This window comes from Erythranthe guttata, chromosome 14, assembly GCF_056151865.1.
Source record: "Erythranthe guttata isolate IM_541 chromosome 14, IM_541, whole genome shotgun sequence".
Classification (NCBI taxonomy): Eukaryota; Viridiplantae; Streptophyta; class Magnoliopsida; order Lamiales; family Phrymaceae; genus Erythranthe; species Erythranthe guttata.
Window position 1 is genome coordinate 25,195,813 of NC_142546.1, and position 22,741 is coordinate 25,218,553.

Sequence of the window (22,741 nt, forward strand, 5' to 3'; positions counted from 1 at the left end):
ATTAGATGCACTAATATTAACATCAATCATATTTTACCTAATTAACGACAATTAATATTCCCCAAAAACAAGAAAGAAAAAAAATACAATTAATCCATAATTGAAATTAGTCATAAGAGTAAAATGGGTATTAAAAAAAATTAAAACATAAATAAAATAACAGTTGAAGGTAAGGATAGAAAAAAGTAATTAATTTGTTAAATACTTGATTTTGTTCTCTTCTCCATCTCCAGAAGGCGGCTTTGCTTCGTCTCCGGCTGTACCGGGAGTAGGGCACATGACATTCTTGATAATCGAAAAATGGAAGTCAAACTCAGCTTTCCACTTAGAACATGTAGCTTCGATCCACTTCTCTGCTACAGCGGTCGACACGTTATCCTGGCTATCCCTCTCGTGCTCTTCTATCGCCGGACGAATTTCATCGTACAATGAATTCAGCTCCGACGTGACCTGATTCTTAACTTCCTGCAACATCATAATAAAGCATATTGAATTCTCGACATAAACATACTATTCTAGAAGGTTCCGTGAAGAAAATGTACCTCGTATTTTTTTATTTCCTCTTGTACTCTCTTTGAAGCAAATAGTTCAGCAACGGGTTTGGAACTGACGTATTTCTTGGCAGGGGGTTTCTTCTTTTGATTCGTAGTGTGCTGTGGTCTTTTCTTTGAGGAGGAAGGACTCGGTCCAGTGCCGTAATTACGACATGCAGTATTACTTCGGATACGAGGTATCATAGGATTTGTCTGAGGAAACACTTGTCTGCTGTTTTCCGGACCATGTTCAGCTTCTTTGTTCCTTTCAGTTGCCACTGGTTTCCCGGCCAAATCTTGCAAGCTAACAACTGAATAGTTGGATGATTCCATAACGGACGCGGTTTCTAACTTAATTTCAGATCCCGAATTATTTTCCATTAGAGCTGAGTAATTCGATACAGGTTCGTGTTTCACAGGGATTGTTGAGCAAGCAGGTGCTGGAAAGGAATCATCCTCGGCGGAGTCGTAGAGTGGAACATTTTCAACGGTGTACCTGCAGTATGAAAGTCAGATGAAAACATGCTACAATAAGTACGGCATACTGGAAAAGGGTACATAAGCTTCATAATTTAGAAAAAAAAAAATAACAATATATTTAAATTAAGTACGAACATAAAAATCTCACAAATAATACAGCCACGATAATTTATACTTTACAGGTTTCGGTATATTGGTGGCCTATTGCCATTGGCATTGCAGTAATGTAAAAGTGCAAGTTTATAGTTGTTTAATCACTTTAACTACTATATATTAGATTGGCGAACTCGCAGATAAAGCTGAGAACAGACGACGATGCATTTTTAAAAGAAAAATATTCCACATCCTAATCAGAAGAAAAAAAAAAAACTTTCTACTTTTCAACATCACCATCTTGAAATCCTCAAATAACTGAAAAGGCATCAACTGAATATCTCAAAAATCTTGATCCTTCCTAAAGACAACAGTTTACACAAGAAAATTTACCTGGCATCTCCGTCCTCCCAAACATGGTTATACTCCTGTAGCACAGCAAAGCACATTATCGGAGAAAAATAAAGAATAAACTTAGATTTTGGTATTCAATAACCATGAAAATACAATGTAACTAGTCCTCAACAGCAATGCGCCTAATCGTTTGTAAGGAGCTATTATACGGGCTCTAAAGAGTTGAATTTCATAAATGCAACTCACATAGTCACATACAGGAGATAATGTATTCAAAAAGATTGTCTAATAAGATAAATACCTGAAAACCATGAGACTTTGCACCAAGAAATAAAGAACAGTTAGTTGACCCACACAGACACCGAACAGTGGCCCCGCCATACCATTCAAAATTATAATCGTAAGCCAGTTCAGTTCCAACAGCTATATCATTCTTTGCAAATATTCCAACTCTTGTCTCCCCTAACACTGTCCATTTTCTTGTTTCGCAATTTGGTTGACTGCACATTCAGCAAAGTATAAAGACTTTATTATTCAGACTCAGTGAGTCATCAGGGCTTTCTTTAACTAGACTTAAACCATTTTTGTGTTCTGATTGAACTTACCAAGAATGATTTATAAATCTTGCAACGCTTCCTTTCTTTGTGGCATCAATGAAGTAATTCGCATCCAGACAGATTATATATGCATCCTTAAGACCTGCATCACCCAATGGATGGAGGTAATATCATATTCAACAAAGAGAAGCTGACAATCTGTTATCGAACAGTTATTGACCTTGAGTCTCATAAGTTTGGGATCTTTGCCTTGCCTTTTCTGATGATATTACTTCTCCGCAATACTCAATAATGAATCGTCCAGCCTGATTATATGAAGCAATACAAAATCGATGCCATTTTTTTTTAGTAAATTCAAACCCTAGACCTTTACCCTATTGATAAGGCTAGGTACCAACTCTCCTAACGAGGGTTAGTTGTCAATGTTACTTTAAGTCAGTGTTTCATTAAACGAACATCTCACACTTAGTGTGGCTGATAACAAATTTAATTGTTATCATATATTCTCATAAGTCAAATATATTACCTTCATGTTCTGATCTGCTAGAAGACCCCAACCACGCCCTTGAGTTTGAAACAACATTGTTTTTGCATATTCACATTTTTGAAATTTCTGTAAAACAAAGATAGTGAAATTTGAAAGACATCCTCCAAATCAACCTATCCTATATAATATAAAAATTTTACATAGTTCAAGAAAATATTTCAAAAGTGCTAATTGTATTGATAGATAGAGAGTTAAATAATGTGAAATTGAGAAAGACGGTAATAGAAGCAAATCCATATCCCACAATTATAATAAAGTAGCTCAATCCTCACCTGATTCATGCAATGCTCACCACAAGGGCAGTATCCTGGTGTGCACTCTGTGCTGGTTAGCACATTCAGACATCTTTCGCCACATGCACTTTCAGGATTAGAGGCATCATACTTGCATTCACAGACAGCAATATCCTCTTCTTTTAGTTTTATGTGTCTGAGACAGTCAAAATATATGAAGAACTAAAAGTATGCAAAAAGAGTTCGTCGCATAGGTTGTCACTTGAGAAAAATAGGCCTATTAGAGGTTCTTAGAGGATTCTAGAATAGTTTCTAGAATTTTCGCTTTATAGATATTTTGTAGAATTTTTTTGAATGTTCTAGTGAACAACTTCTAGCCTTTAGATCAAATAGATCTCCACCATCCATTAAGGAGGTGGTCTACTATAAATAAGAGTAGGAGATTTTGACTTAGCTATCGCGAGGGGCGAAAATGAGCCAAACCCGCACCGTGAGAATGAAAACTTACTTTCGGCCCAAAAATTCATTTTGTCTGATATGCATAAATGGTGGAACTCCTTCTAGTTGTTGAGCCTTCAAAACAGAATAGAGTGTCATAGAAACATAATCTGCCTCATATAAGGGGTAACAAATTTTGCTTACCGTACTCCATTCGTTTTCCATAATGGGTTATTCCAACTTGCCTACAATCCGGAAAAAGTTAAACAAATAACTATCAAACATGTCGCTATAGTTTAGAAAAGAACAAAACAGACAAATAAATAACATGAGAGATATTACCATTTTGTCAAAACCGCCTTTCAACAATGTCTTAGTATGGAGTGAAAAACTAGTGCCCTTCAACAATGTCTTAATATGGAGTGAAAAACTAGTGAATAGGCGAGATGTCTTAATATGGAGTGAAAAACTAGTGAATAGGCGAGAAAACTGGGCTTATTTATCCGGTACAATAAATACAACCGACGGGAAGATGTAAAGGTATGAATAAAAAATCATTGGCTTCATTCGATCTTTCCATTGTTAACTTGGGTTCGATGTTCTTAAAAGAGCTCTAAATAACAAAAAGGACAAATCAAATCAATAGCAGAACAGGAACTAAGACAATGGGCAAAGCATCCACTCTTAGAATAAGCAATCGTCATGTTTTTTCCCCTCATCAATAATAAAATAAATTCAGTAATTCTAAACATTTGTGATTCCGATTAACAAATTTAGAACAACGAAAATATAATGCTTGCACAAAAAAACATACGTTCCAAATATAAGATATCAAAACAATTAAATGCGTCGATTAAAGTAACTGGACAATTAGAAAACCTAAGTAAAAAAACGAAGGCGGAACTTTTTACCTTAATTACAAACTTAATGCTTATGATGCCGCAGAAACTAATTGTTCATTTGTAAGCGGCGGTGGTTCCGATGGGAGTCTCTATCGACGGTGATGGTACGACGGGGCGGTGGTTCCGATGGGAGTCTCTATCGACGGTGATGGTACGACGGTGCTCAGTCCTGCAAGTTCTTTGTTCGTATCTTCAAATAATTTGCAGTTCTCAAGCTTATTCATGTGTGGTTTTCTTTTCCTAAGGGCAATTTTGTCATTTCAATATTGGCAATTTTTTTATTTCTTTTTTTGGTTTTTTTTTCCTTCCACCCATGATTGATTTACGATTTAATGAAAATAGCAAACATTTCTATTACATATAAAGATTCAATTATTTTCAAAATAAAATTATTCAAATCTACGATTAATGAAAATAGCAAACATTTCTTTTACATATAAAGATTCAATTATTTTCAAAATAAAATTATTCAAATCTTTTAATAACTCAATAGTACAATTGAACTGAGATCCAATACACACATTCCTTAAATAAATTAAAATAAGAGCTATTTTCTTCTATAATTGTGACAGGTTAGATAAATTATCAGACTAACCAAACATTAAATGACGTTCAACGAGGCCTAAAATTATTTGGCACACTCAAAACAATAAATGCGAATCGATGATTAGTATCAGTTAAATGTCTAGCTTTTTACAAAAAAAAAAAAAAAAAAAAAAAAAACCTGCATTTATCGGAGTGTAAATACAGCAACGTATTCATCATCTCTTACAGAACTTCAAGCAATATATTAATATGGTACTGAAGAACAATACTTGTTTTAGGCTAATCCTATGAGACTAAACCGAAAATTTGATTAACGGACAAGAAAACTAATGCTCCTCGGACTCTGTTTTTGTGCATTTTGTTTTGTTTTAACCTTCTGCAAACAAAAAGTCAAGCTCGGTATTAAAGACCATCGTCGTAGGATGTTGCAACTATATTGAACTACCTTTCACAGACAAATTTGTAAATCTATTCGAACAATAATATTAATAACCGAACAAAACAATATGAATCTCAGCACAAGTGGAGACTCACATATATATGTAGCTGTGATTTCACTGCCTGGGGTATTTGTGCTTAGGTTCATCATCTGACTGAGAATTATCACAACGCTTCATGAACGAGTGGAGTGTCTTCTGTTTCAGAGGGCTGCTTTCTAAATTCTTGTGTTTCGAAGGGCTGCTTCCTATAGTCTTATGTTTCAAAGGGCTGCTTCCTGTAGTCTTATGTTTCAAAGGGCTCCTTCCTGGTTGACCAACTACTTGTAGAGAATTCTCATGGCCATCAAGCATCTGACAATCAATGCAAAACATAAGTTAAAATAAACCGCCATGGTAATAGCTACCCAAAAAAAAAAAAAAACAAAGTGACAGTTCTGGGGTAGAATGGATTTAATGGAAGAAAGGAAAAGGCATGTATGTGAAACTTTAATCCCATTTCTCATATGAATTGAGTACGAATTGTTAATGCAGTTATGAATATAGTCAGATATCTATGAAATAAATAGATTTCTGGAAGTGTTTCGTTTTTTTATGTTTGTGTAAACATAGTGTATTGGCAATACGAATAGGATTTTGGAGGACAAGTACCTGTCCAAGATTTTCCAGCTTGTTCTGGATGACATCCCTGAAATAAGTCAGCCAAGTCAGATAATTCTATGCCTAGTAAATATACGAGTCTTTCATAAATACAGTACGGCATTAAAGAAAGGTCATACAACGAATATAGCATCTGTAAGATGGGAAGAGCATAAAGAAGTACCATATTATGTCATCGACCGTGTCATTTGCCAGCAAATAGTATACATTAACTGATGATACCTAAGAAAGAAGCAGTTTTCAACAGAAGCATGAGTTAATCTCAATAGTACAAATAAAGAATTCAAATGTCAGAAATTCTGAACACGAGTAACAGTGAGCAAATTTGTTGAATATATATGATGACAGCCAAAAATAAGGGAGGACCTATGACAATGCAAACTCTCAAGCATCATCAGCTTATAAGTTCTAGCAGATCAGACGACTAAGTTAATCATAGCATAAAACTCGAAATGCATGAAAGAGCTTTTAGGCAACAATGGAACCAAGGATTATAAGTTATAACACTGGAACTTCAAAAACTATCCTGTAATGCTAAAAAAATTTAAAAACCCAGATTCCTGATAGTAAAATCCAAAGAATCTCAAAAGTGACTGATGTTACATAACTGACTTCCACCTCTCAACCAACATTCTTTTAAGTTAGTTACTGCTCAAGATACATGCATCAGATCTAGTTTCATTACGAGTCCATGAAGTTACCTGACCAATCCTATGGGCACGATCTTCTGCTTGAATCATATCACCTGGAGTCCAAGATAATTCTGCGAATATCACTGTGCTTGCTGCTGTCAATGTTAAGCCGACGCCTCCGGCTTTGATGGATAACTAGACAACCACATCAAAAAGTGCACTGCATTGAAGAACAGAGGAAAAAACCAACAGTAGAACAAATTCTACATAAGACAAACGCAATACCACTGCAGCCTTCACCGAATCCTTTTCCTGAAATTCAGTCACTAAAGCTTGTCTTGATGCTGACGGTGTGGTGCCATCAATCCTTATGCATCCGACTTTTTTCTTCTGAAAATATGATCAAGAATATGACATGAGGGTGTGTACAATAACATCTCAAACATAAGAACCAGGGTCTTACCAGGAGAAATTTGTGTATTGAGTCAATCATCGGTTGATGGTGCGCAAATATTAGAAATTTGCAACCTGCCTGCACACCTTATCAAGGACAATGAGAATAAATACATGAAGGCAACATGAGACTGTCAAGAGACCTGGAATACAATTATGCATGAAAAGTGAACAAGCAACAAATAGATTCTCATATCTACACCTAGAATATGCACTGCAAATATCCAGTTTAAAACTTATTATTTCAGATGATAACTTGCCAGCTGCATTACCCTGTCATAAGCCTAAAGTAAGCTTCTACAAATGCTATAGTATTAACAAAGAAATCCACGCCACGCGTATAGCCCTTTGATAAGCCTAGAACTCAGTTTCCCGAATAACTGCTAAAATTTTTAGTATTAGGAAAATTATCTCTACCACTCATATTATGAAAAAAAATCATAAGAAATTTCCATCAAAATCTATGATGGCCGGTTCAACCCATGTTGATAACTGTTGATGCAAGAATATGGAGTAAACCTAATTTCATGTATGAACTTCTTCATTCCAGCTTGAAATCTATGCATTCTCTAAAAGATAGGAAAAATATAAGGGAAGCCAATGTTGATAATAACATACCTCAATTATGGTTCCAAGGTAGTCTAAAACAGCTGGAATCTTCGCTTCAGCAGAATCAGTATAAATCTGGAGTAAATGGAATCAAATGCATAAACAGACTTATAAGAATGGAACCATTTATTCCACTAATGCAACCAAGAAAATGAATCAATAGCACGATTCATATTTTAAAAAAAATACTATATAACAGAATATGGGTTGCAGCAGGTAATTAACAATTTTCCTTTAACTGATAAGAAAATAGGACGAAAAAATGAATATAGGAAAGCATGCATTTTGAGACGAGGAAATAATTAAGTTTGAGCACCTAAAGAACTATATAAAAGATGGATTGAGAACCATAAGGGAAAATTAAAAGGAAGTTATACGGAATCAACCAAAGAAATGAGCATGTCAAATTGAGGGGCATCAAGAAACAGTACCCAAAAGAGGAACTTATATATGGTTCTTTAGCAGGCGTACCTTATTAATAAGATTTTTCTCTGAAAACTTGAGTGATTCAGCTTCTTCTTTGGACTGGCATGACTTGGTTTTTATTTTCAAAACCTCTAACTGTAGGACAAGAATCGTTGTAGGATTATTATCTTATCTATATACGGTTAAGAATACCATACAGAATAAGCATCTCAAAACTGTTATTTAAAACCAAGCGCTTTTCCTTTTCTTGACAAGGAGAGAGTGGGCAAACTGAAAAGTTGTGCTGATGGTTCAAGATATTCTCCTTTGCATTGAACAGGAAAAAAAAAACTACAAAAACACCAGATATTCATATATCACCTCACGGAACAAAGCGTTGATTTTTCTCATTTCCTCATTTCCCAGCTCCAGGAAAATCTACAAGACATAAAATTAAGCACATGAGTTATTTTCTCAATAATCAAACCAACTATCTGGATGCCAGGAACTTACAATATGATTAAAAAACTAGAACCGGGCGGAATGATTGAAGCAAGTTTGATACAACAATAACAAGTACTACAGGATACAGGAAACATTTCACAGCTAACTCTCAAGTAGAAGCTCTATACTTTGCTTTGAAGTGATAGATCTGATTCAAATGAAGTAAACAACCACACATATTACTATTGTACATTTTGAACAAAAAGACCAAACATTTATTCAAGTGAACCAAAATAAAAATTCAAGAAGGGGATTCAAACCAACTGCAAAGAGTTCATAATTAAAAAGGTATAAGACCACTATTGAACAAAAAAAATGATTTAGGCAAACCAATGAATTAGTGGCACTACAGTTGAGATAAAGGTATTTGAGTAATGTTGTCTAAATCTTTGTTTAAAATCTACTAAAAGTGTATGGAGACAATGTGGCACAAACTATCCAGATGAAAACAATGGAATTGAGAACCCAGAATTCAGATTTTTTTTCCTTTTTTTGTTCCTATCCTTCATATCCCCTAAAACACTTAAATTGCAGTACTTCAAAATACAGATGATTAAAAAAAATCACCATCAATCATTGATAAAAATCAAATAAGTTACATACCTGTTGCCTGCGTTTAACCGGAAGCTCTAAAAGAACATCTTTCTTGAGTCTTCGGATCATTAATGTTGCTTTCATCAAATTATGCAGCTCTTCATGATTACTTGCACCTTGATAGAGTCCAAACACACCCTGAAAAATACGGAATCTTGAGTTTAATAGGTTTATCAGAAAATAAATGGAAAAAGGATATAATTGATATTTCAGAAATTTGACTTACACCCTTGCAATAACGGTTACCATAATCATGGACATTCTTATACACATCAGGATATAAGGCTTCCAACTGCAATGCAGAGACCAATTATTAAATTTGGGTATAAAACAAGGATTCAACCCTGACAACTGATGTTTAGAATTATACCTGTTTGAATAGTTCAATTGGTCGTGACAATGCTGGAGTTCCACTGAGCAAGATTTTATAGTCAGCTCTCTACAGATCATCAGCAATGAATGAAAATTAACTAAAAGTGAAACGAGAATAAAGCGAGAGATATATTACTTAATTACAATGAAAATGGATCTTAGTGAGCCAGGACTACAAGGTTACAAGAGAAATGAAGACCATAACAACAAGATAAGGCAACAAATTTACACTCATCTCTATCCAACTTCCTTCTTTATTTCTGCTGTTATTTCAATTTTCAAAGAGATTGCATACAATCCTTAGGTATAAACTGAGCATTTTGATGACAGCTAAGGGGTGGACCAAAATCCATGTGTAGTATTTAGAGCTGCTCCTGATTGGTATGACTCATACTTCTAAACTGCCAAGGATGCCAAAATTCATGTCAAACAGAAAAAGTTGAACCTGCAATATGGGAAGTGATGCAGTTGTTCGTTTTGCTTGGGCATTCTTCAGGAAATGTGATTCATCCGCAATCACAACCTGAATAAACATAACGGGGTTGATCAAATTTAATTAGCTATAACAGACCCGTATGCAGTAACTCTTAAAAGATTTCATACAATTGTATCACATGTAATGTAAAAGGCTGTCTTAATGGATATGATCTATATATACACATATGTATGTAAGTAAATGAAACTCTTTTAGAGAAGCCAAAAGGAAAAAACTCCATCTTCCTCGTGGATTTAAAGGCGCAAAGGAACTAATAAAATGTAAAACTATAAGTTCTAAAACATGTAGCACAATGTGTTCATTTCAAGGAGGCACATTGATACAGGATTTTGGAGGGTAAAAAGGAAAACAACTGCCGTGTAGGTAGCAATAAAACCAACACTTTTTTTATTACATGAAAGTACAAACAAGGAATTCACGATTTCAAACTGAATAATTAAACTGTACCAGGGTACTACTATACAAAATAGAGTTTCAAACTATTACCTTGAAATCGGAAGCCAAAAGTAAGGGCTGTAACTTAGGTACGACGTCATATGATATGATGTTGAAGACGCCATCAAGAGTAATTGGCCTCTTGGTGTTTGAGGGCACTATATTAAACCCACCTCTGTTTGAACCACTCAACTGAGACATAACCACCTGTTCATAACTCTTTATCAGGATAAAATTTTATATTTTGCTCGTGTTTAGATACTTGATAAATAAAGGAATATGATATGTGGTTCATAGTGGTTACTCCAAATGTTTCATGATATAACTCATACATCCAAATTACATTTTCTATAAAGACCACGAATCTAACAGAATTTTCCAGCAGATAAATACCCAAACAACACAATAAGCAGGAAAAACATACCAATATATCTGATGATGGAATATCCAGCCACTGATTAATCATCTGCAGTAAAACAGCCAAAAATCAGTGCAAATGAGCAATAATTCTAAGAACTGACATATACCACATCACTTACAGAAGCCCATTGAAGTCTCAAGGAAGATGGGGTGATAACGAGAACAGGCCATGCTTCACGAATGCAAGAGACTACTGCAATGGCCTGTAGATGTGTCAGATCAGATTCATTTCATCAATGAATCTTAGTGATTTCATAATAAAACTATGTGTCATATATCGTGTTTGAAACGAATAATTTTACATGTTTAAGACAACCTGATAGTACCTGAATAGTCTTTCCCAGCCCCATTTCATCAGCAAGCAGGACCCGCCCTCCATGCTTCAATATAAATCTGAAAAGGACCGAATACTCAAAAGACAATCTGATAAAAAGCATCAATATATATATATATATATATATATATATATATATATATATATATATATATATATATATATATATATATATATTGAGGTCATGTAAACTTTTACACGCCTAATATCAATCATGTATGAACAGAAGAATAAGGCTATTTGAGGGAACTACTCTTCATAATACAAACCTGACACCGTCACGTTGGAAAGGCAGTAGCTTTGCTTCAATGGAGCTGGGAATCTTATCATATTGGTCTGTTGAGAACATTGCATGAGGAAACTTATTTTTTGGGCACTATAGTACACAGGCTAGCCACATGAAATGTAGAAGTTAATATAAGAGGATTAAGATTATATTGAATCCAAATTGTACACATATTGGTGAAGAATTTGATATTATGAGAAACATTTGCTTTCTTTAGGAGATTTGTAAAAACCCAAGTCATTGTCCAGATTGATAGGGAAGTCCGCATATAAGTAAACACAGAAGGAAATAAAAAAATGGAAAAATAGAAGGAAAATGTTAAAGTGTCCTAATAGAATTTTCTAAAAATTCCACTCAGCTGTCCATGATAAATATATAGTTCTTCTGAATCTAATTTTGACGGGCTCCATCTTAAGGTTAATATAAAGAAGAATCATATTTACCTTGAAGATCCGGAAGTGAAGTGGCAGCAGTAATAGCACGCCTTACCATAGGATCTAAGTTCTCTATCTGGAAAATGAATAGCGACAAGATGTTATCAAGCTAAACATCTCGGCTGTCAGTCACATACACAATCATATAAAATGGTTTACACTTTACAGGCTTCTTCTATCTTGACAGCATAATTTTCATTAGAGAAGGATATGTATAAAGGACCTATTTAGACCATCATGTACACATGAACATACAACATTCAAAGATCCTGATCTACAAGTATCACCTCAACATTAGAACCAGTGACGTCATTGAGAACACTTTCTGCAGTTGATAGTGATGACATAGGAAACATCCACAATCTACAATAGATGAAGCAACAAAATCAAAATCTATAGTTTACAACAAAGTCTGAGTGTAAACCAGACAAGGATAAGAAATTTCACAAAGAACAGACAGCTTATATATACTAGTTTATCTCCCTTCAATGGAGATTGAAAATTTCTCAACATTTCAAGCAAATGGGGTAGGGAAGTCCATGGGAAGTGAAGAAGACCTTTCTTTTGAATTCCAGTTGGATTTTGGAATTTTGTGGAAAGCTCCTACAAGTACCTATTAGAAGATAAAAGAATGATGGTAAGAGAAATATGAGAAGTTATGTCAATTAAACCATACAAGTCGATAGTTCAGGGCATACCTTGTCGTAAGGAAATTTCGCGGCAATGTTTCCACTGGCATGTAAAAAAAATTTAACTGCAACCTTCGGATGTTGCTGGTTTGGAGGATCTTCTGAATTTGGAAAGAAATATACCCCGCCAAGTGTGCAGGTAAAAGCAAACATAAGAGCACAGTCAATCAGAAATATAGACACAGATTACAAGTAACAACGGAAGGAATGAACTCACCCTTCATTTTTGGCACCACGGATGAAGGTAATATTCTTGCCTGCGGTGCTGTGCCGGTCTGCTTCATAAATCATGATCAAGAATGAATGAGCTAACAGCACGGGTTACAAAGATAAACTGCCTTGAGAAATACAATTTGAATTTCACGAAGATAGAGGTTAAAGGAAATGCAAAAGAGTATAAAATGGAAAGAGAATTTCCTGAACTTAGATGATTGTATTGAACACATTAAGGGGTATTTAACTAATTTTACTTGAAAAATCTCGACAGAGTCTTTAACTGAAGCACCGGAGAAGTTTCATCCACTTATTGATTGGAATAGCAAAACTACTAAACGAGAAGTGATAGAATAAGAGATTGCAACGAAAAAGAAAAATAACCTTATCATTGTCCAGAGATGGACGAGATAGAAAAGCAGGCTTGGCTGGGGAACGAGAAGATGGCACCACAGCTGGTCGGGAAGATACATCAGGCCTACTGATGCAACTGTTTTGCGCGGTGGAAGCAGTAGATGAGTAATTGCGCTCAGCCAATTGCTTTATGGCATCTCTTTCCAGGTAATCCAATTCCTCTGCGCTTAAGTCCCAATCATCCATTTTTGTAGTTGAAGTCCAACCTTTCAGCTCGTGAGGTTTACTAGCAAATCTGAACTTCGAAATGGTGGAAGGTTATCCAGCTTCCACACGGATCAAAAGCTACAATTTGTAAATGACTAATTTCCAATTCCGACTCCCAAATCAGAGCACTCGACACGGGTCCTAACCTGTATCATGATCAAGCCATCAGTTCAAAGAACAAGACCTAAAAGTTCGACATAAACATCACATTCTATGAATCCAACTAGCTGCAGCCCTAAGCATAGTACCATTTCTATTTGCTAGAATTGTCAGAGTACAGATTCCATGTTAACAATTGTTGCCCTCCAAAATTCATTTTCCGTCGAGTATGATCATAACCTAGAGGGCAAGTGTCGCAGTGAATTTTGTACTTACGAGTATCGAAACAAAGTGAAAACGATAAGGCAGAAACTAAACATGTTTTATCTGGCTTGATAACAGATGTTAGAAGACAAACAATATATTTAGTGAATTACAAGACCCATCTCTCGAGATCAATATCATATTTTAAGACAAAGGCGGGAAGAAAACAATCAGCAATTCACCATTCTTTAACGACTGTAGTTCTTTATAGATGTAATTTCCAACAATTTCCAGCAACAAGCACTCCCAATTTTAGCCATTAACAGTTAAAAGAGGTATAACCCTAAATATGTTATAAAAAAAACAGCAAGAGAATATAAGTATCCAATTACCACCAAAGTCCGCCACAAGACTGTCAATCTGCTACAATCCCACCGCCAAGCCGTATCTTTCTCCTTCGCTGCTGCCGTCTCCTCTCCGATCACAGAAAAATGGTTGTCGGAGTGGAAAAGGTTTTATTGGTTCGCCGCTGCTTTCAGGGTGGGAAATTTCAATTCGAAACTAAATATAAACAAATTTGGGATTTCAAACCCCAATTCCAATTTCACCCCTTCTCCCCAATTTGATTTAATTATAATAATTCCAGTTTGCCCCACTTCTCCGTAATGATTAATATATTCTAGATTTGAATTTTAATTTGAGATTTTTTCCGATAACGATCATTCCCCTCTTTCCTCGTTTATAATATAAATCATGTTATATAATATTATTTTTATAATATATATGCTAAATAGCTTATGACTAAAAGCTTAAGAAATTGTAAATTGAGATAGAAATTGTAAAAGGAAATGACGAATTGCTAAGGAGAGCTGCGAGAAAATTGTTGTGCTGTTCTTGTTACAATAAGTGATATTTATACAAGAATTTGTACGACACATCACCACTAGCAATTGAATTAGATCCTTAGCCAGTAAGCAATAATAATGATATGCTAAGTCCACGTAAGACTGTACAATATTTGTGTGTAAAAGTAAAGTGCATTTTCCCACTCAACGCAACCACTCAACTTTGCGTGTGTTCACATTTTAGTCCCTGAATCGAAAAAAGCTGCTAAATGTTGACATGGCGCCAAAATTGAGCGGCTTTCACAATACGTGCATTCCACATGAAAAGAGTTGGGGCAAATTAGTTTTTTTCTCCTATCTCAGTTTCTCCCATTTTTTGCATATGCTACCTCTATTTCAATTATTTCCCCTCAATTAATCTATGTTGCTCTAATTCTAGTTGACCCCGTCTCCTTTCTCATGGCATTCTGATTCTGGTGTGCTCAAATTATGGATTTCACATGCCACTGTACAAGAACAACGAACTATGAAAACTTCATGGATTGAACTAAATTCAAAAATGAGATACTTCACATGTGATAAATACCTGGAAATGTTTCGATTTTGTTGAGTTTCGTAGATTACTTGTGATTTTTCTTATTCTCCCTTTTAATTTTCTTTTATGTTTCTTAGCAAGTTGGAGGTTGTAACTATTTTGCTTGGATGATCCCGTCAGATCATCTCCGGTTTGTTTCCTAAAATCAACAAACATGAAGCGGACACGAAGAATCAACAAATAACGGAAAAGTAGTTGTGGATTGGAATGATTGTTTCATAGCTGATGGTGTACAATCTTCCGTAAAGTGGTTGTGCATTCAAGGGTAGTAGACCATGCCCTTTATCTATAGTGGGCAGACGAGACTAATCAATCAATCCACATTTTTCATGAAAAGCAAAAAATACCTAAGAGTAAGAGAATCAAACTCGTGTAATTCAACGACGTCGCATTTTTCATATTAACCAACCCCGTTCGTCTCTCACAAGGGTCATGGATCGGACCAATGGGCCAAGTATAGCTTATCATGGATCGGACCAATGGCCCAAATTCTCAGGCTATGATGGGCCAAAATCAAATAAGTACACCCATGCCTAGAAGTAAGAAAGCCCAATGCCTAAAAGTAACCAAGCCCAACTAAATTAACCAATTATAACTTTTAATTTTGTATATACTAATAATAGAAAAAATAAATAATTATTGTATCAATTGATTTCAATATATTTTGAATTTTGATAATTATAATTGAGCTACAAGAGTGGAATAAAATTTTGTTAGTTATTGTGCACTATTGACTATACTAAGATGGGGCTGTCTAGGGTCCGAGAGGGTATGTACTTCTCGGACCCAAACGATTGAAGATCAACCAATAGAAACGTGCCACGCAGGATTAATACGTACCCAGTAAAAAAAGTACGAACCCTGGATTACGGTTGAAATTACATAAAAACCCTTTTTAATTAAAATAAAAAATATAATTAGAAAAATCAATAATTTACAAGCTTATTACAATCTAATTATTACGATCTAATTATTCTCATTAAACCCTAATCTCGTCAATTCTTTTTTTTCTTTTCTATTCATCGTCTGAAAAAAAGAGAAAAAACAAATCGTCCCTAATCTCTTCATTCCTTTTTTTTCTTTGTCTATTCATCGTCTGAAAAAGGGTGAAAAAACAAATCGTCGCCATCATCCAGGGCCGGTTCTGAGGGGAGGCGAAGTAGGCGGTCGCCTAGGGCCCCCGATTTTTTATGAAAATTTAGGGCCCCCAAATATTTTTTTATACACTTTATATATAAGTACTTAATTTTAAAATGTATTATATATAATATTTTGGAACATCAGTTCTAAAATAAATTTAAAATTAATGATCAAGTAGATATTTTTATAATTTTTTTAACCTTGGGGCCCCTAAATATTGAATTTATAATGTCTTGATTACTTATTTTTATTCCTAAAATTTGAATTAATATTCATTAGTTTATTCAAGTTTCTTTTTATAAAATATTTATGAAGTCTATTTGCTATAAAAATTATATGTCACAGTAGGAAGTGAACCAGCAAATCATTCGGTTTTGAAAATTTTCCATATCTTTAGTTATTTTATATTCAAACATTTAAAAAAAAAAATCGGGGGCGCTGCCCCCGAACCCCCGTAATCTGTTAGTCCATCACTTTTATGAAATGGTATTTATATTCTTTTAGTATATTCAATTTCGACACACCCTTATAACACAAAAAAAAAATTCAAATAGGGGGCCCATTTTGAGTGATTCTTTAAATCTCGCCTAGGGCCCCCGAGTTCTCAGGAACGGCCCTGCCATCATCATCAATAAAAATCGTCGCCCATCATCATCAATAAAAATAAAAATCATCTTCATCAATCGTTCATTTCGGGCAGGGATATAGTCGAGGTATAATCTTTCTTCTCTTCTCTACGAATAAAGGAAAACAAGAAAGTTAAGGTGTAGGGTTTTGATTTTTGTGTGTTTTCTAATTCATGAATTGGACAAATCCATATATAACTGTGTTTCGTGTAGTTATTGTGTACAGGAAAACAAAATTGACATCTGGGGTTAGCAAAGATTTAGACGCTTGTTTTTATCGGTTTATCAATTGATTTCTTCAATTAATTTATTCAACTACGTGTTTGATTGATTTTTCTTAACAATCTATTTGGAGTTGGGCTTATTGAAGGATTTGCGTGTAAATGATTAATTACAGTTCACACCATACTTGGTGTTCTAGTTTGTCGGTTTTTGTCAGTATGAGAGGTCGACAATTGAGATTCCATTCCATGAATTTTACAGAAAACCAGACATTAGTCTTCAAGTTCAGCCGCAAAAAAAAGCCTTCAAGCCAAAGCTCCGAGAATCCTTCGGTTTACTCTTTCCCTTGTCTTCGATTTTCTTCAAAGGGGTAAGGACTCTAGTCTTTACTGAATCAATGATAAATAATAAGATATGTTTATGTGTTGAATTGATTTATATGTTTAGGAATCGAATTTAGGGATCTAGGTCAAGAAATATAGATTTCAATGAACCCTAGTTCGAAATTCAGATTCGTAGCCCCATCTTCCAGTGCATGTTTCATCAATGATTTATTTTATGAAAATTATGAAATTAAATGTGCATGCAGATGTTTCTGTTAACTTCGTTTTGATATATGGTATGCGTAAATAAGAATTATATTGGTCAAGTTATGAACCATTTTCCGAAACTGCACAATTTCTGAGTCATCTATGAATTATGTGTTAAATTAGATTTTATCTTATTTTGATTCATGAGATTCTAATTGGATATGATTATAGACTTATAAATCTGATTCTCAACGAAATTTCATGGTGTTTGGTTGAAAGAATGATTTATTTGGTATTTTTTAGACAGATTTAAATTATTCTTCTTTTAATTTCTCTTGCAACCAAAAAAAAAATAAAAAATAAATAAATAAATAAAAAAAGAGAGAAGCCCTAGCTGTTCGTTAATTTTCTATTAGTTCTGTGTAATGAAATATTACAAATTCAGTTAATTTGGTTTTTGTTTTTTTGTCCGAAGGGTACAACATAAAAACTAAATCTTGATTGTAAGATGTGTGGCCATGGAGATGTATGTAACAGTATAATTTGATGTGATACACTCATTTGTTTTCACCTCAATTTTTTTATATGCAGTTATTTTCAAGCTGTTGGCTGCTTCATTGCATAATAAATGAACCTCCCCTGCATCTTGTTGCCATAATTATTTCATTTCTTTTAATTTTTAATCTAGCCAAAAAAACTAAAATTAGAATTAAAATTAAAATTCATTGCACTATACCAGTAAACATTATGGGGTCACTTGAATTTTCAATTGTTTTGATGAATGTGGTTTTTGTCGGTACGTGCTCATTCTATTTTGTAAAGACAAATTTCTGACTTAAATTTAATTAAATATTTCAATTAGTACTTATGATTTCTTTTATGGTGTTTTTTGCAAGGGAGCCTGGCCATAAAACTACCACGTGTATTAGAAATCCCGTCAACATTGATCGACGTACAAATGCTTGTGCCAAGAAATCAAGAAATATAGTGGAAACTAGTAGTACTCAATATGACTGTAGTCAGAATTCAATAGGATCGTGTCTATAGATGGATGGTTATGGTGACCATGGAATAATTTTGACTATGATTATCCTTGGATTTTTGTTTTTACCGGCGGTTTTGGCATATATTTTGTTAAAGATTTTGTGGTTAAATTTGCTGGCGGTTTTGCATATATTTTGTTAAAGATTTTGTGGTTAAATTTACTGGCGGTTTTGGCATTTATCCTTGAATTATGATTTATTTTGCTAAATATTATATGTATCTATTTTGTGGTAAAAAAAATTCGCAAAATAATTTGGCTGAGAATTAATCTAACTAAGGATTATGTAGTTGAAACATGGGTGAAATATTAAATTACGGGCGGTTATCTCGGCTGCGCCGCCCTTTCAAGGCCACTTGTTTCAAGCCCCATCACCACCAACTTCTGAAAGTTTTAATAAATTGCAACTTACCCCAAATTAATGTCTTTGAAATTACAGTTAATCTCCTACTTTTTATTATTGTTGAATTGGTCGAGGGCCCAGTTGGAATAAAGCTAAAATCTGATTTGAGGTTTCTCAGAGTTTGGAATTTTAAAATTTAGTCCCAGCTTTCAAGTTTATTTTTGAACTAAATATACAATTTCAGAAATTACACATTTACCAATTAATCAAGATTTTCTACGTTCGAAAATTAATTTGACTAAAAAAATTTAATTACACTCCAGCCTTTCAAGTATTAAAGTTTATGGATTTGGGCAAGGGGCAATTTTTTTTGCTATCATTGAACCTGCTTCTAACAAATTTTTAGCTCACCTATTTAATGTTCTTGATGACATTGCTATCAGAAACAGAAAAAAATCTATCACTACAAAAATCAAAAGATAAAAATATAACTCTCCAGGCCGTAAGAACTCATTAAGACCCACAATCCATCACTATAAAAATCATTTAATCAATAAAATCAAAACATACAATATCCCCAAAGTCCGTCGGATTCAAATTTATCCTAAACCAAAACCCAAATACAATAAAAAAAAAGAAAAAAATCTGTCTCTAAAATCATCTGCAATTAATCATTAAACGAAAGAGAAAGAAAAATACGGAGGACCACAAAATATGCTAAAAGCTAACAAGAGTAACTGCTCCCAAGACAAACGAGCTCCAAGATTAACTACGCACGAAGATGAAAAGCTAAAACTCCATAACACCTATCAAAGCACAAAAAAACAATGAATTAGCCCCACAAATATACCTCGAAAGAACCACTACACTGCAATACAAAATGCAATACATAGATAACAAATGCATTAAAATCATACTTACCATTATCAAGAGTCTATATCAAGCATAAAAGTTCCTAACATATAATTAATGGTAAACCAAATATAATGAATAAGGTACCTGCTCCCTCAAATATCTACTATCTTTTTGCACATTAGCAGTTAAGAAATTGATCCTTTGCTTCGTTAGAAAGGCCAAGAAAGGCCTTTCAGTGGTTAAATTGAGCACAAACGGTGAATTTTGTGGGCGTACAATTGCAAGATAGAACACCTATAAATGACAAAAAAAAAAATTCAGTGAAAATGCTTTATCAAAATTAGATATTGAATTTAAATGATTGATAAAATTTATACCTGGAAAAATAATAAACATCCAGATATGTAAGTGCCTTCTTTATTCTTCCACTTCCTGATTCCATCATTTAGAGTATTTCGGATGAGACCCGCCCAATTAAGGTCTACAATATTATCTACGGCCACCAAAAGATTCAAATAGTGTACCGGGAATTTTTGACTGTAACTCGGAAATAAAACCGTGCCAAACAGTAACACCAAATACATTAACTTAAACTTTGTATCAGTACTCGTGCAACTTTGAAGTTTCTCCAACAAAGCTACTATGTCTATTCGTCCATCAACGATTTTAAAAATATGTCTATACTTTTCCAGCCCCTCTGTGCTTGTAGTGTCTAGTGTAATATCTTGACCTGTTGCAGGTACCCCTAATGCATTTCTAACATCTACATCACTGATAACATAGCGCTGAGATTCAATACTAAAGCAACTACTTTCTGGGTCATATCTCTCTATAAACCATTTCAATGTAACTTTATCTATCTGATCAAGCTGAACTTTGGTAAGTGAACCAAATCCCATTAGTTCAATCACTTTTATCTGAGAGCTGTGAAGATTCTTATTGACATCTATCAACTTCCGGAGAGAAGTTCGGTGTTCGAACATTGTAACCTAAAAAAAACAGGTTCACAAATTAATATTTAATTATATATCAAAATTCATTTGTAAAAAGAATTACCATATAAATTCATTTATGATTAACATGGCCATAGAAAAAAGATACATGCCTTCTCCTTATTAACAAAATCGTGACATTCTTTGCGATGCCGATCCTCGTATTGATTAACAATCTTGTCAACGTTACTCAATCTTTTTGCTTTCTTGACATTCGTAAGTTTGGAGACATGCATTTGGTGTAAATAAAAATAATATCAATTACTTACTGAATAACTTAAAAAAGAATCCAAAATCAAACAGCATGATACCTTGTTGGACTGTGTTGATGTCGATGGCAACTCAACCTTCTGTAACTTTTGAAGAGTTTCCATTTCATATTCCAATTCCCAGCTCAGTGTACGCTTTAGTTCTGCAGATCCTTTATCACCACCCCTACAAACAAATATGAATACAATATGTTAAAATATCCTTTATCATCATTCCACATGTAAGACCTCGTTCATACACTTTTCTCCTCTTGTCCCAATTTATAAATGGCAAAAACGTGTTAAAATTCCTCTTCATGTTACAGCAACACAGTTTCTATGAGCTTATTGAAACAAGGCCAGAGGCAAAAGTGGACCGGTAATGTCCTGATTGTCAGTCTCTAAACATTTGCACTTATAACGCTGAGCAGCAAAATCTAGAAATATAAAACAAAAAAAAACGGCGGCCCGAAACAAGAGAAATATGGACCTATGCGGAAGTCTTCGATTTCAGTGATACCTTTGCGGAAGTCTTCGATTTCTCCGGTAGTGATTCGAAGAGACGATTCAGAATAAAAAGTACGAAATCTAAATGTATATCGCTTTTTAATCGGCTATGAATCCCGAGCCGCATTCAATAACCCAATAATTCCATCTATCATCCACCAATCCAACCAGTTTCTTGGCCATCGAAGAAGACTGAGAGTCAGGGAGAAACGATGAACACTTACAGTAATTTTATCGAAGAATTTTCTCGAAACGATGAAGATTGAGAGTCGGGGCAAACGATGAACCAGTCTCTTGGCCACCATTAATTTTCTCGAAGAATTGTGTTGGATAAGAAATGCATATGAATTGGTAATTAGGGCTGAGATTTTGACTGTTGAGGAAAAAAAATTAACAGCTTTTTATTCTTTTACGTTTTAATATATTATTGATTTTTTTAATTCTCTAGTTTAATTATGTAAGGTTAATATAGTAATTTCATATGAAGTACGATGGAGTACGATGAAGTACGATATGTGTACGATCTAATTTTACTGGGTTCGTACTTTAATTAATAAATACCTAGGTTCGTACTGAGTCATACTTGGATCGTACTTCAAATCAGCGGTTATAATTATTTATTTAATATTTTCAACGCACCAGATTTATTCGTTTGGGTCCGAGTAGTACAAACCCTCTCGGACCCTAGACAACCCCTACTAAGATTGAACAATAGTATCTTAGCATCATTCGTTCGTCAAATTAAAATAGATTCTTTGTTTTTTTCTTTGTAATGAATACAATGCATATTATTTTCGAACAATCGATTGGATTTTTTTTGTAATATCTTCAATTTTAATATCCATAATACGTTTTCCTAATATTGCTCATATCAAAATAATAAAATTACCATTTTTTGCAAAATTGCAAATTATATTCAACAAATTATGTTTTTTCTAAAAAAGTTGGTAAGACAATCGGATTGGGATGATAAGATATAGACGTTGACCTCCAAAGTTTAAAAATGTACAAGATTTCAAATTTACATTATCTCACTTACTGGTAATAAAATTTAAATGGCAACAAACATTAAACATACATAAATCCAGTTATAATTTGGAGGTCAAAATTAAACTTTTCGTATAATTTGGGGTCAAAATTGAATTTTCAAAATATACAACAGATACAATTAAGTCCCACCAAACCCCAATTAATTCAGATAAATCCAGTTACAGCT

At 34.1% G+C, this 22,741-nt stretch overlaps 3 protein-coding genes and 1 long non-coding RNA gene across 11 annotated transcripts; 1 reads left to right on the forward strand and 3 right to left on the reverse strand.

The window, feature by feature from the left end:
* Positions 1 to 31: 31 nt before the first annotated feature.
* On the reverse strand, positions 32 to 4,365 carry ASHH1 (SET domain group 26). 3 transcript variants are annotated; one of them, XM_012983630.2, is made up of 11 exons: positions 4,147 to 4,365; positions 3,440 to 3,480; positions 3,306 to 3,370; positions 2,837 to 2,993; positions 2,544 to 2,630; positions 2,238 to 2,322; positions 2,066 to 2,159; positions 1,762 to 1,960; positions 1,500 to 1,534; positions 543 to 1,029; positions 32 to 465 (listed from the first exon to the last, which is right to left on the reverse strand). In XM_012983630.2, the coding sequence occupies exons 2-11, from the start codon at positions 3,458 to 3,460 to the stop codon at positions 190 to 192; spliced, it is 1,506 nt and encodes a 501-aa protein (XP_012839084.1). In that variant the 5' UTR covers positions 3,461 to 3,480; positions 4,147 to 4,365; the 3' UTR covers positions 32 to 189. The 3 variants fall into 3 exon arrangements, with proteins under 3 accessions (XP_012839084.1, XP_012839082.1, XP_012839083.1); XM_012983628.2 differs by having other exon boundaries at positions 3,306 to 3,387; positions 4,147 to 4,255; XM_012983629.2 differs by lacking the exons at positions 3,440 to 3,480; positions 4,147 to 4,365 and having other exon boundaries at positions 3,306 to 3,418.
* Positions 4,366 to 4,846: 481 nt separating this feature from the next.
* Positions 4,847 to 14,525, reverse strand: CHR18 (chromatin remodeling factor18). Of its 4 annotated transcripts, none has more exons than XM_012983632.2 (26): positions 13,973 to 14,525; positions 13,041 to 13,423; positions 12,661 to 12,721; positions 12,453 to 12,544; positions 12,312 to 12,367; positions 12,042 to 12,117; positions 11,764 to 11,830; positions 11,304 to 11,370; positions 11,027 to 11,093; positions 10,820 to 10,903; positions 10,705 to 10,746; positions 10,332 to 10,487; positions 9,795 to 9,872; positions 9,348 to 9,416; positions 9,204 to 9,269; positions 8,987 to 9,115; positions 8,261 to 8,317; positions 7,946 to 8,035; positions 7,484 to 7,549; positions 6,876 to 6,944; positions 6,698 to 6,802; positions 6,482 to 6,607; positions 5,944 to 6,002; positions 5,772 to 5,808; positions 5,218 to 5,474; positions 4,847 to 5,059 (listed from the first exon to the last, which is right to left on the reverse strand). In XM_012983632.2, exons 2-25 carry the CDS (start codon positions 13,254 to 13,256, stop codon positions 5,238 to 5,240), a joined length of 2,172 nt encoding a protein of 723 aa, XP_012839086.1. In that variant the 5' UTR covers positions 13,257 to 13,423; positions 13,973 to 14,525; the 3' UTR covers positions 4,847 to 5,059; positions 5,218 to 5,237. The 4 variants fall into 4 exon arrangements, with proteins under 4 accessions (XP_012839086.1, XP_012839087.1, XP_012839088.1 ...); XM_012983633.2 differs by having other exon boundaries at positions 12,661 to 12,718; positions 13,973 to 14,467; XM_012983634.2 differs by having other exon boundaries at positions 12,453 to 12,541; positions 13,973 to 14,117.
* Positions 14,526 to 16,784: 2,259 nt separating this feature from the next.
* LOC148765514 (uncharacterized) lies at positions 16,785 to 18,743 on the forward strand. The gene is made up of 3 exons (XR_016029805.1): positions 16,785 to 16,873; positions 17,270 to 17,378; positions 18,435 to 18,743. It is a non-coding gene; the product is annotated as an uncharacterized LOC148765514 (long non-coding RNA).
* Positions 18,744 to 19,067: 324 nt separating this feature from the next.
* LOC105960775 (uncharacterized) lies at positions 19,068 to 21,930 on the reverse strand. 3 transcript variants are annotated; one of them, XM_088814016.1, is made up of 6 exons: positions 21,539 to 21,924; positions 21,082 to 21,205; positions 20,884 to 20,976; positions 20,156 to 20,767; positions 19,923 to 20,072; positions 19,071 to 19,729 (listed from the first exon to the last, which is right to left on the reverse strand). In XM_088814016.1, the coding sequence occupies exons 2-6, from the start codon at positions 21,142 to 21,144 to the stop codon at positions 19,598 to 19,600; spliced, it is 1,050 nt and encodes a 349-aa protein (XP_088670142.1). In that variant the 5' UTR covers positions 21,145 to 21,205; positions 21,539 to 21,924; the 3' UTR covers positions 19,071 to 19,597. The 3 variants fall into 3 exon arrangements, with proteins under 3 accessions (XP_088670143.1, XP_088670142.1, XP_088670141.1); XM_088814015.1 differs by having other exon boundaries at positions 21,509 to 21,924; XM_088814017.1 differs by lacking the exon at positions 20,884 to 20,976 and having other exon boundaries at positions 19,068 to 19,729; positions 21,509 to 21,930.
* Positions 21,931 to 22,741: the final 811 nt, after the last annotated feature.

What these genes read in the sequence shown, in the direction of transcription:
- CHR18 (XM_012983632.2), bottom strand. Translation starts at nt 13,256, where the DNA reads ATGGATGATTGGGACTTAAGCGCAGAGGAATTGGATTACCTGGAAAGA. An exon ending in CGTGGTGCCAAAAATGAAGG is followed by an intron (nt 12,545 to 12,660) that starts GTGAGTTCATTC and finishes TTCCAAATTCAG; the next exon opens with AAGATCCTCCAAACCAGCAA. An exon ending in TTCCAACGTGACGGTGTCAG is followed by an intron (nt 11,094 to 11,303) that starts GTTTGTATTATG and finishes GGTCCTTTTCAG; the next exon opens with ATTTATATTGAAGCATGGAG.
- LOC105960775 (XM_088814016.1), bottom strand. Translation starts at nt 21,144, where the DNA reads ATGGAAACTCTTCAAAAGTTACAGAAGGTTGAGTTGCCATCGACATCA. An exon ending in CATCAACACAGTCCAACAAG is followed by an intron (nt 20,977 to 21,081) that starts GTATCATGCTGT and finishes ACGAATGTCAAG; the next exon opens with AAAGCAAAAAGATTGAGTAA. An exon ending in GATGTTTATTATTTTTCCAG is followed by an intron (nt 20,073 to 20,155) that starts GTATAAATTTTA and finishes TGTCATTTATAG; the next exon opens with GTGTTCTATCTTGCAATTGT.
- ASHH1 (XM_012983628.2), bottom strand. An exon ending in AGATTTATAAATCATTCTTG is followed by an intron (nt 1,961 to 2,065) that starts GTAAGTTCAATC and finishes CTGAATGTGCAG; the next exon opens with TCAACCAAATTGCGAAACAA. An exon ending in CAAAGTCTCATGGTTTTCAG is followed by an intron (nt 1,535 to 1,761) that starts GTATTTATCTTA and finishes GCTGTGCTACAG; the next exon opens with GAGTATAACCATGTTTGGGA.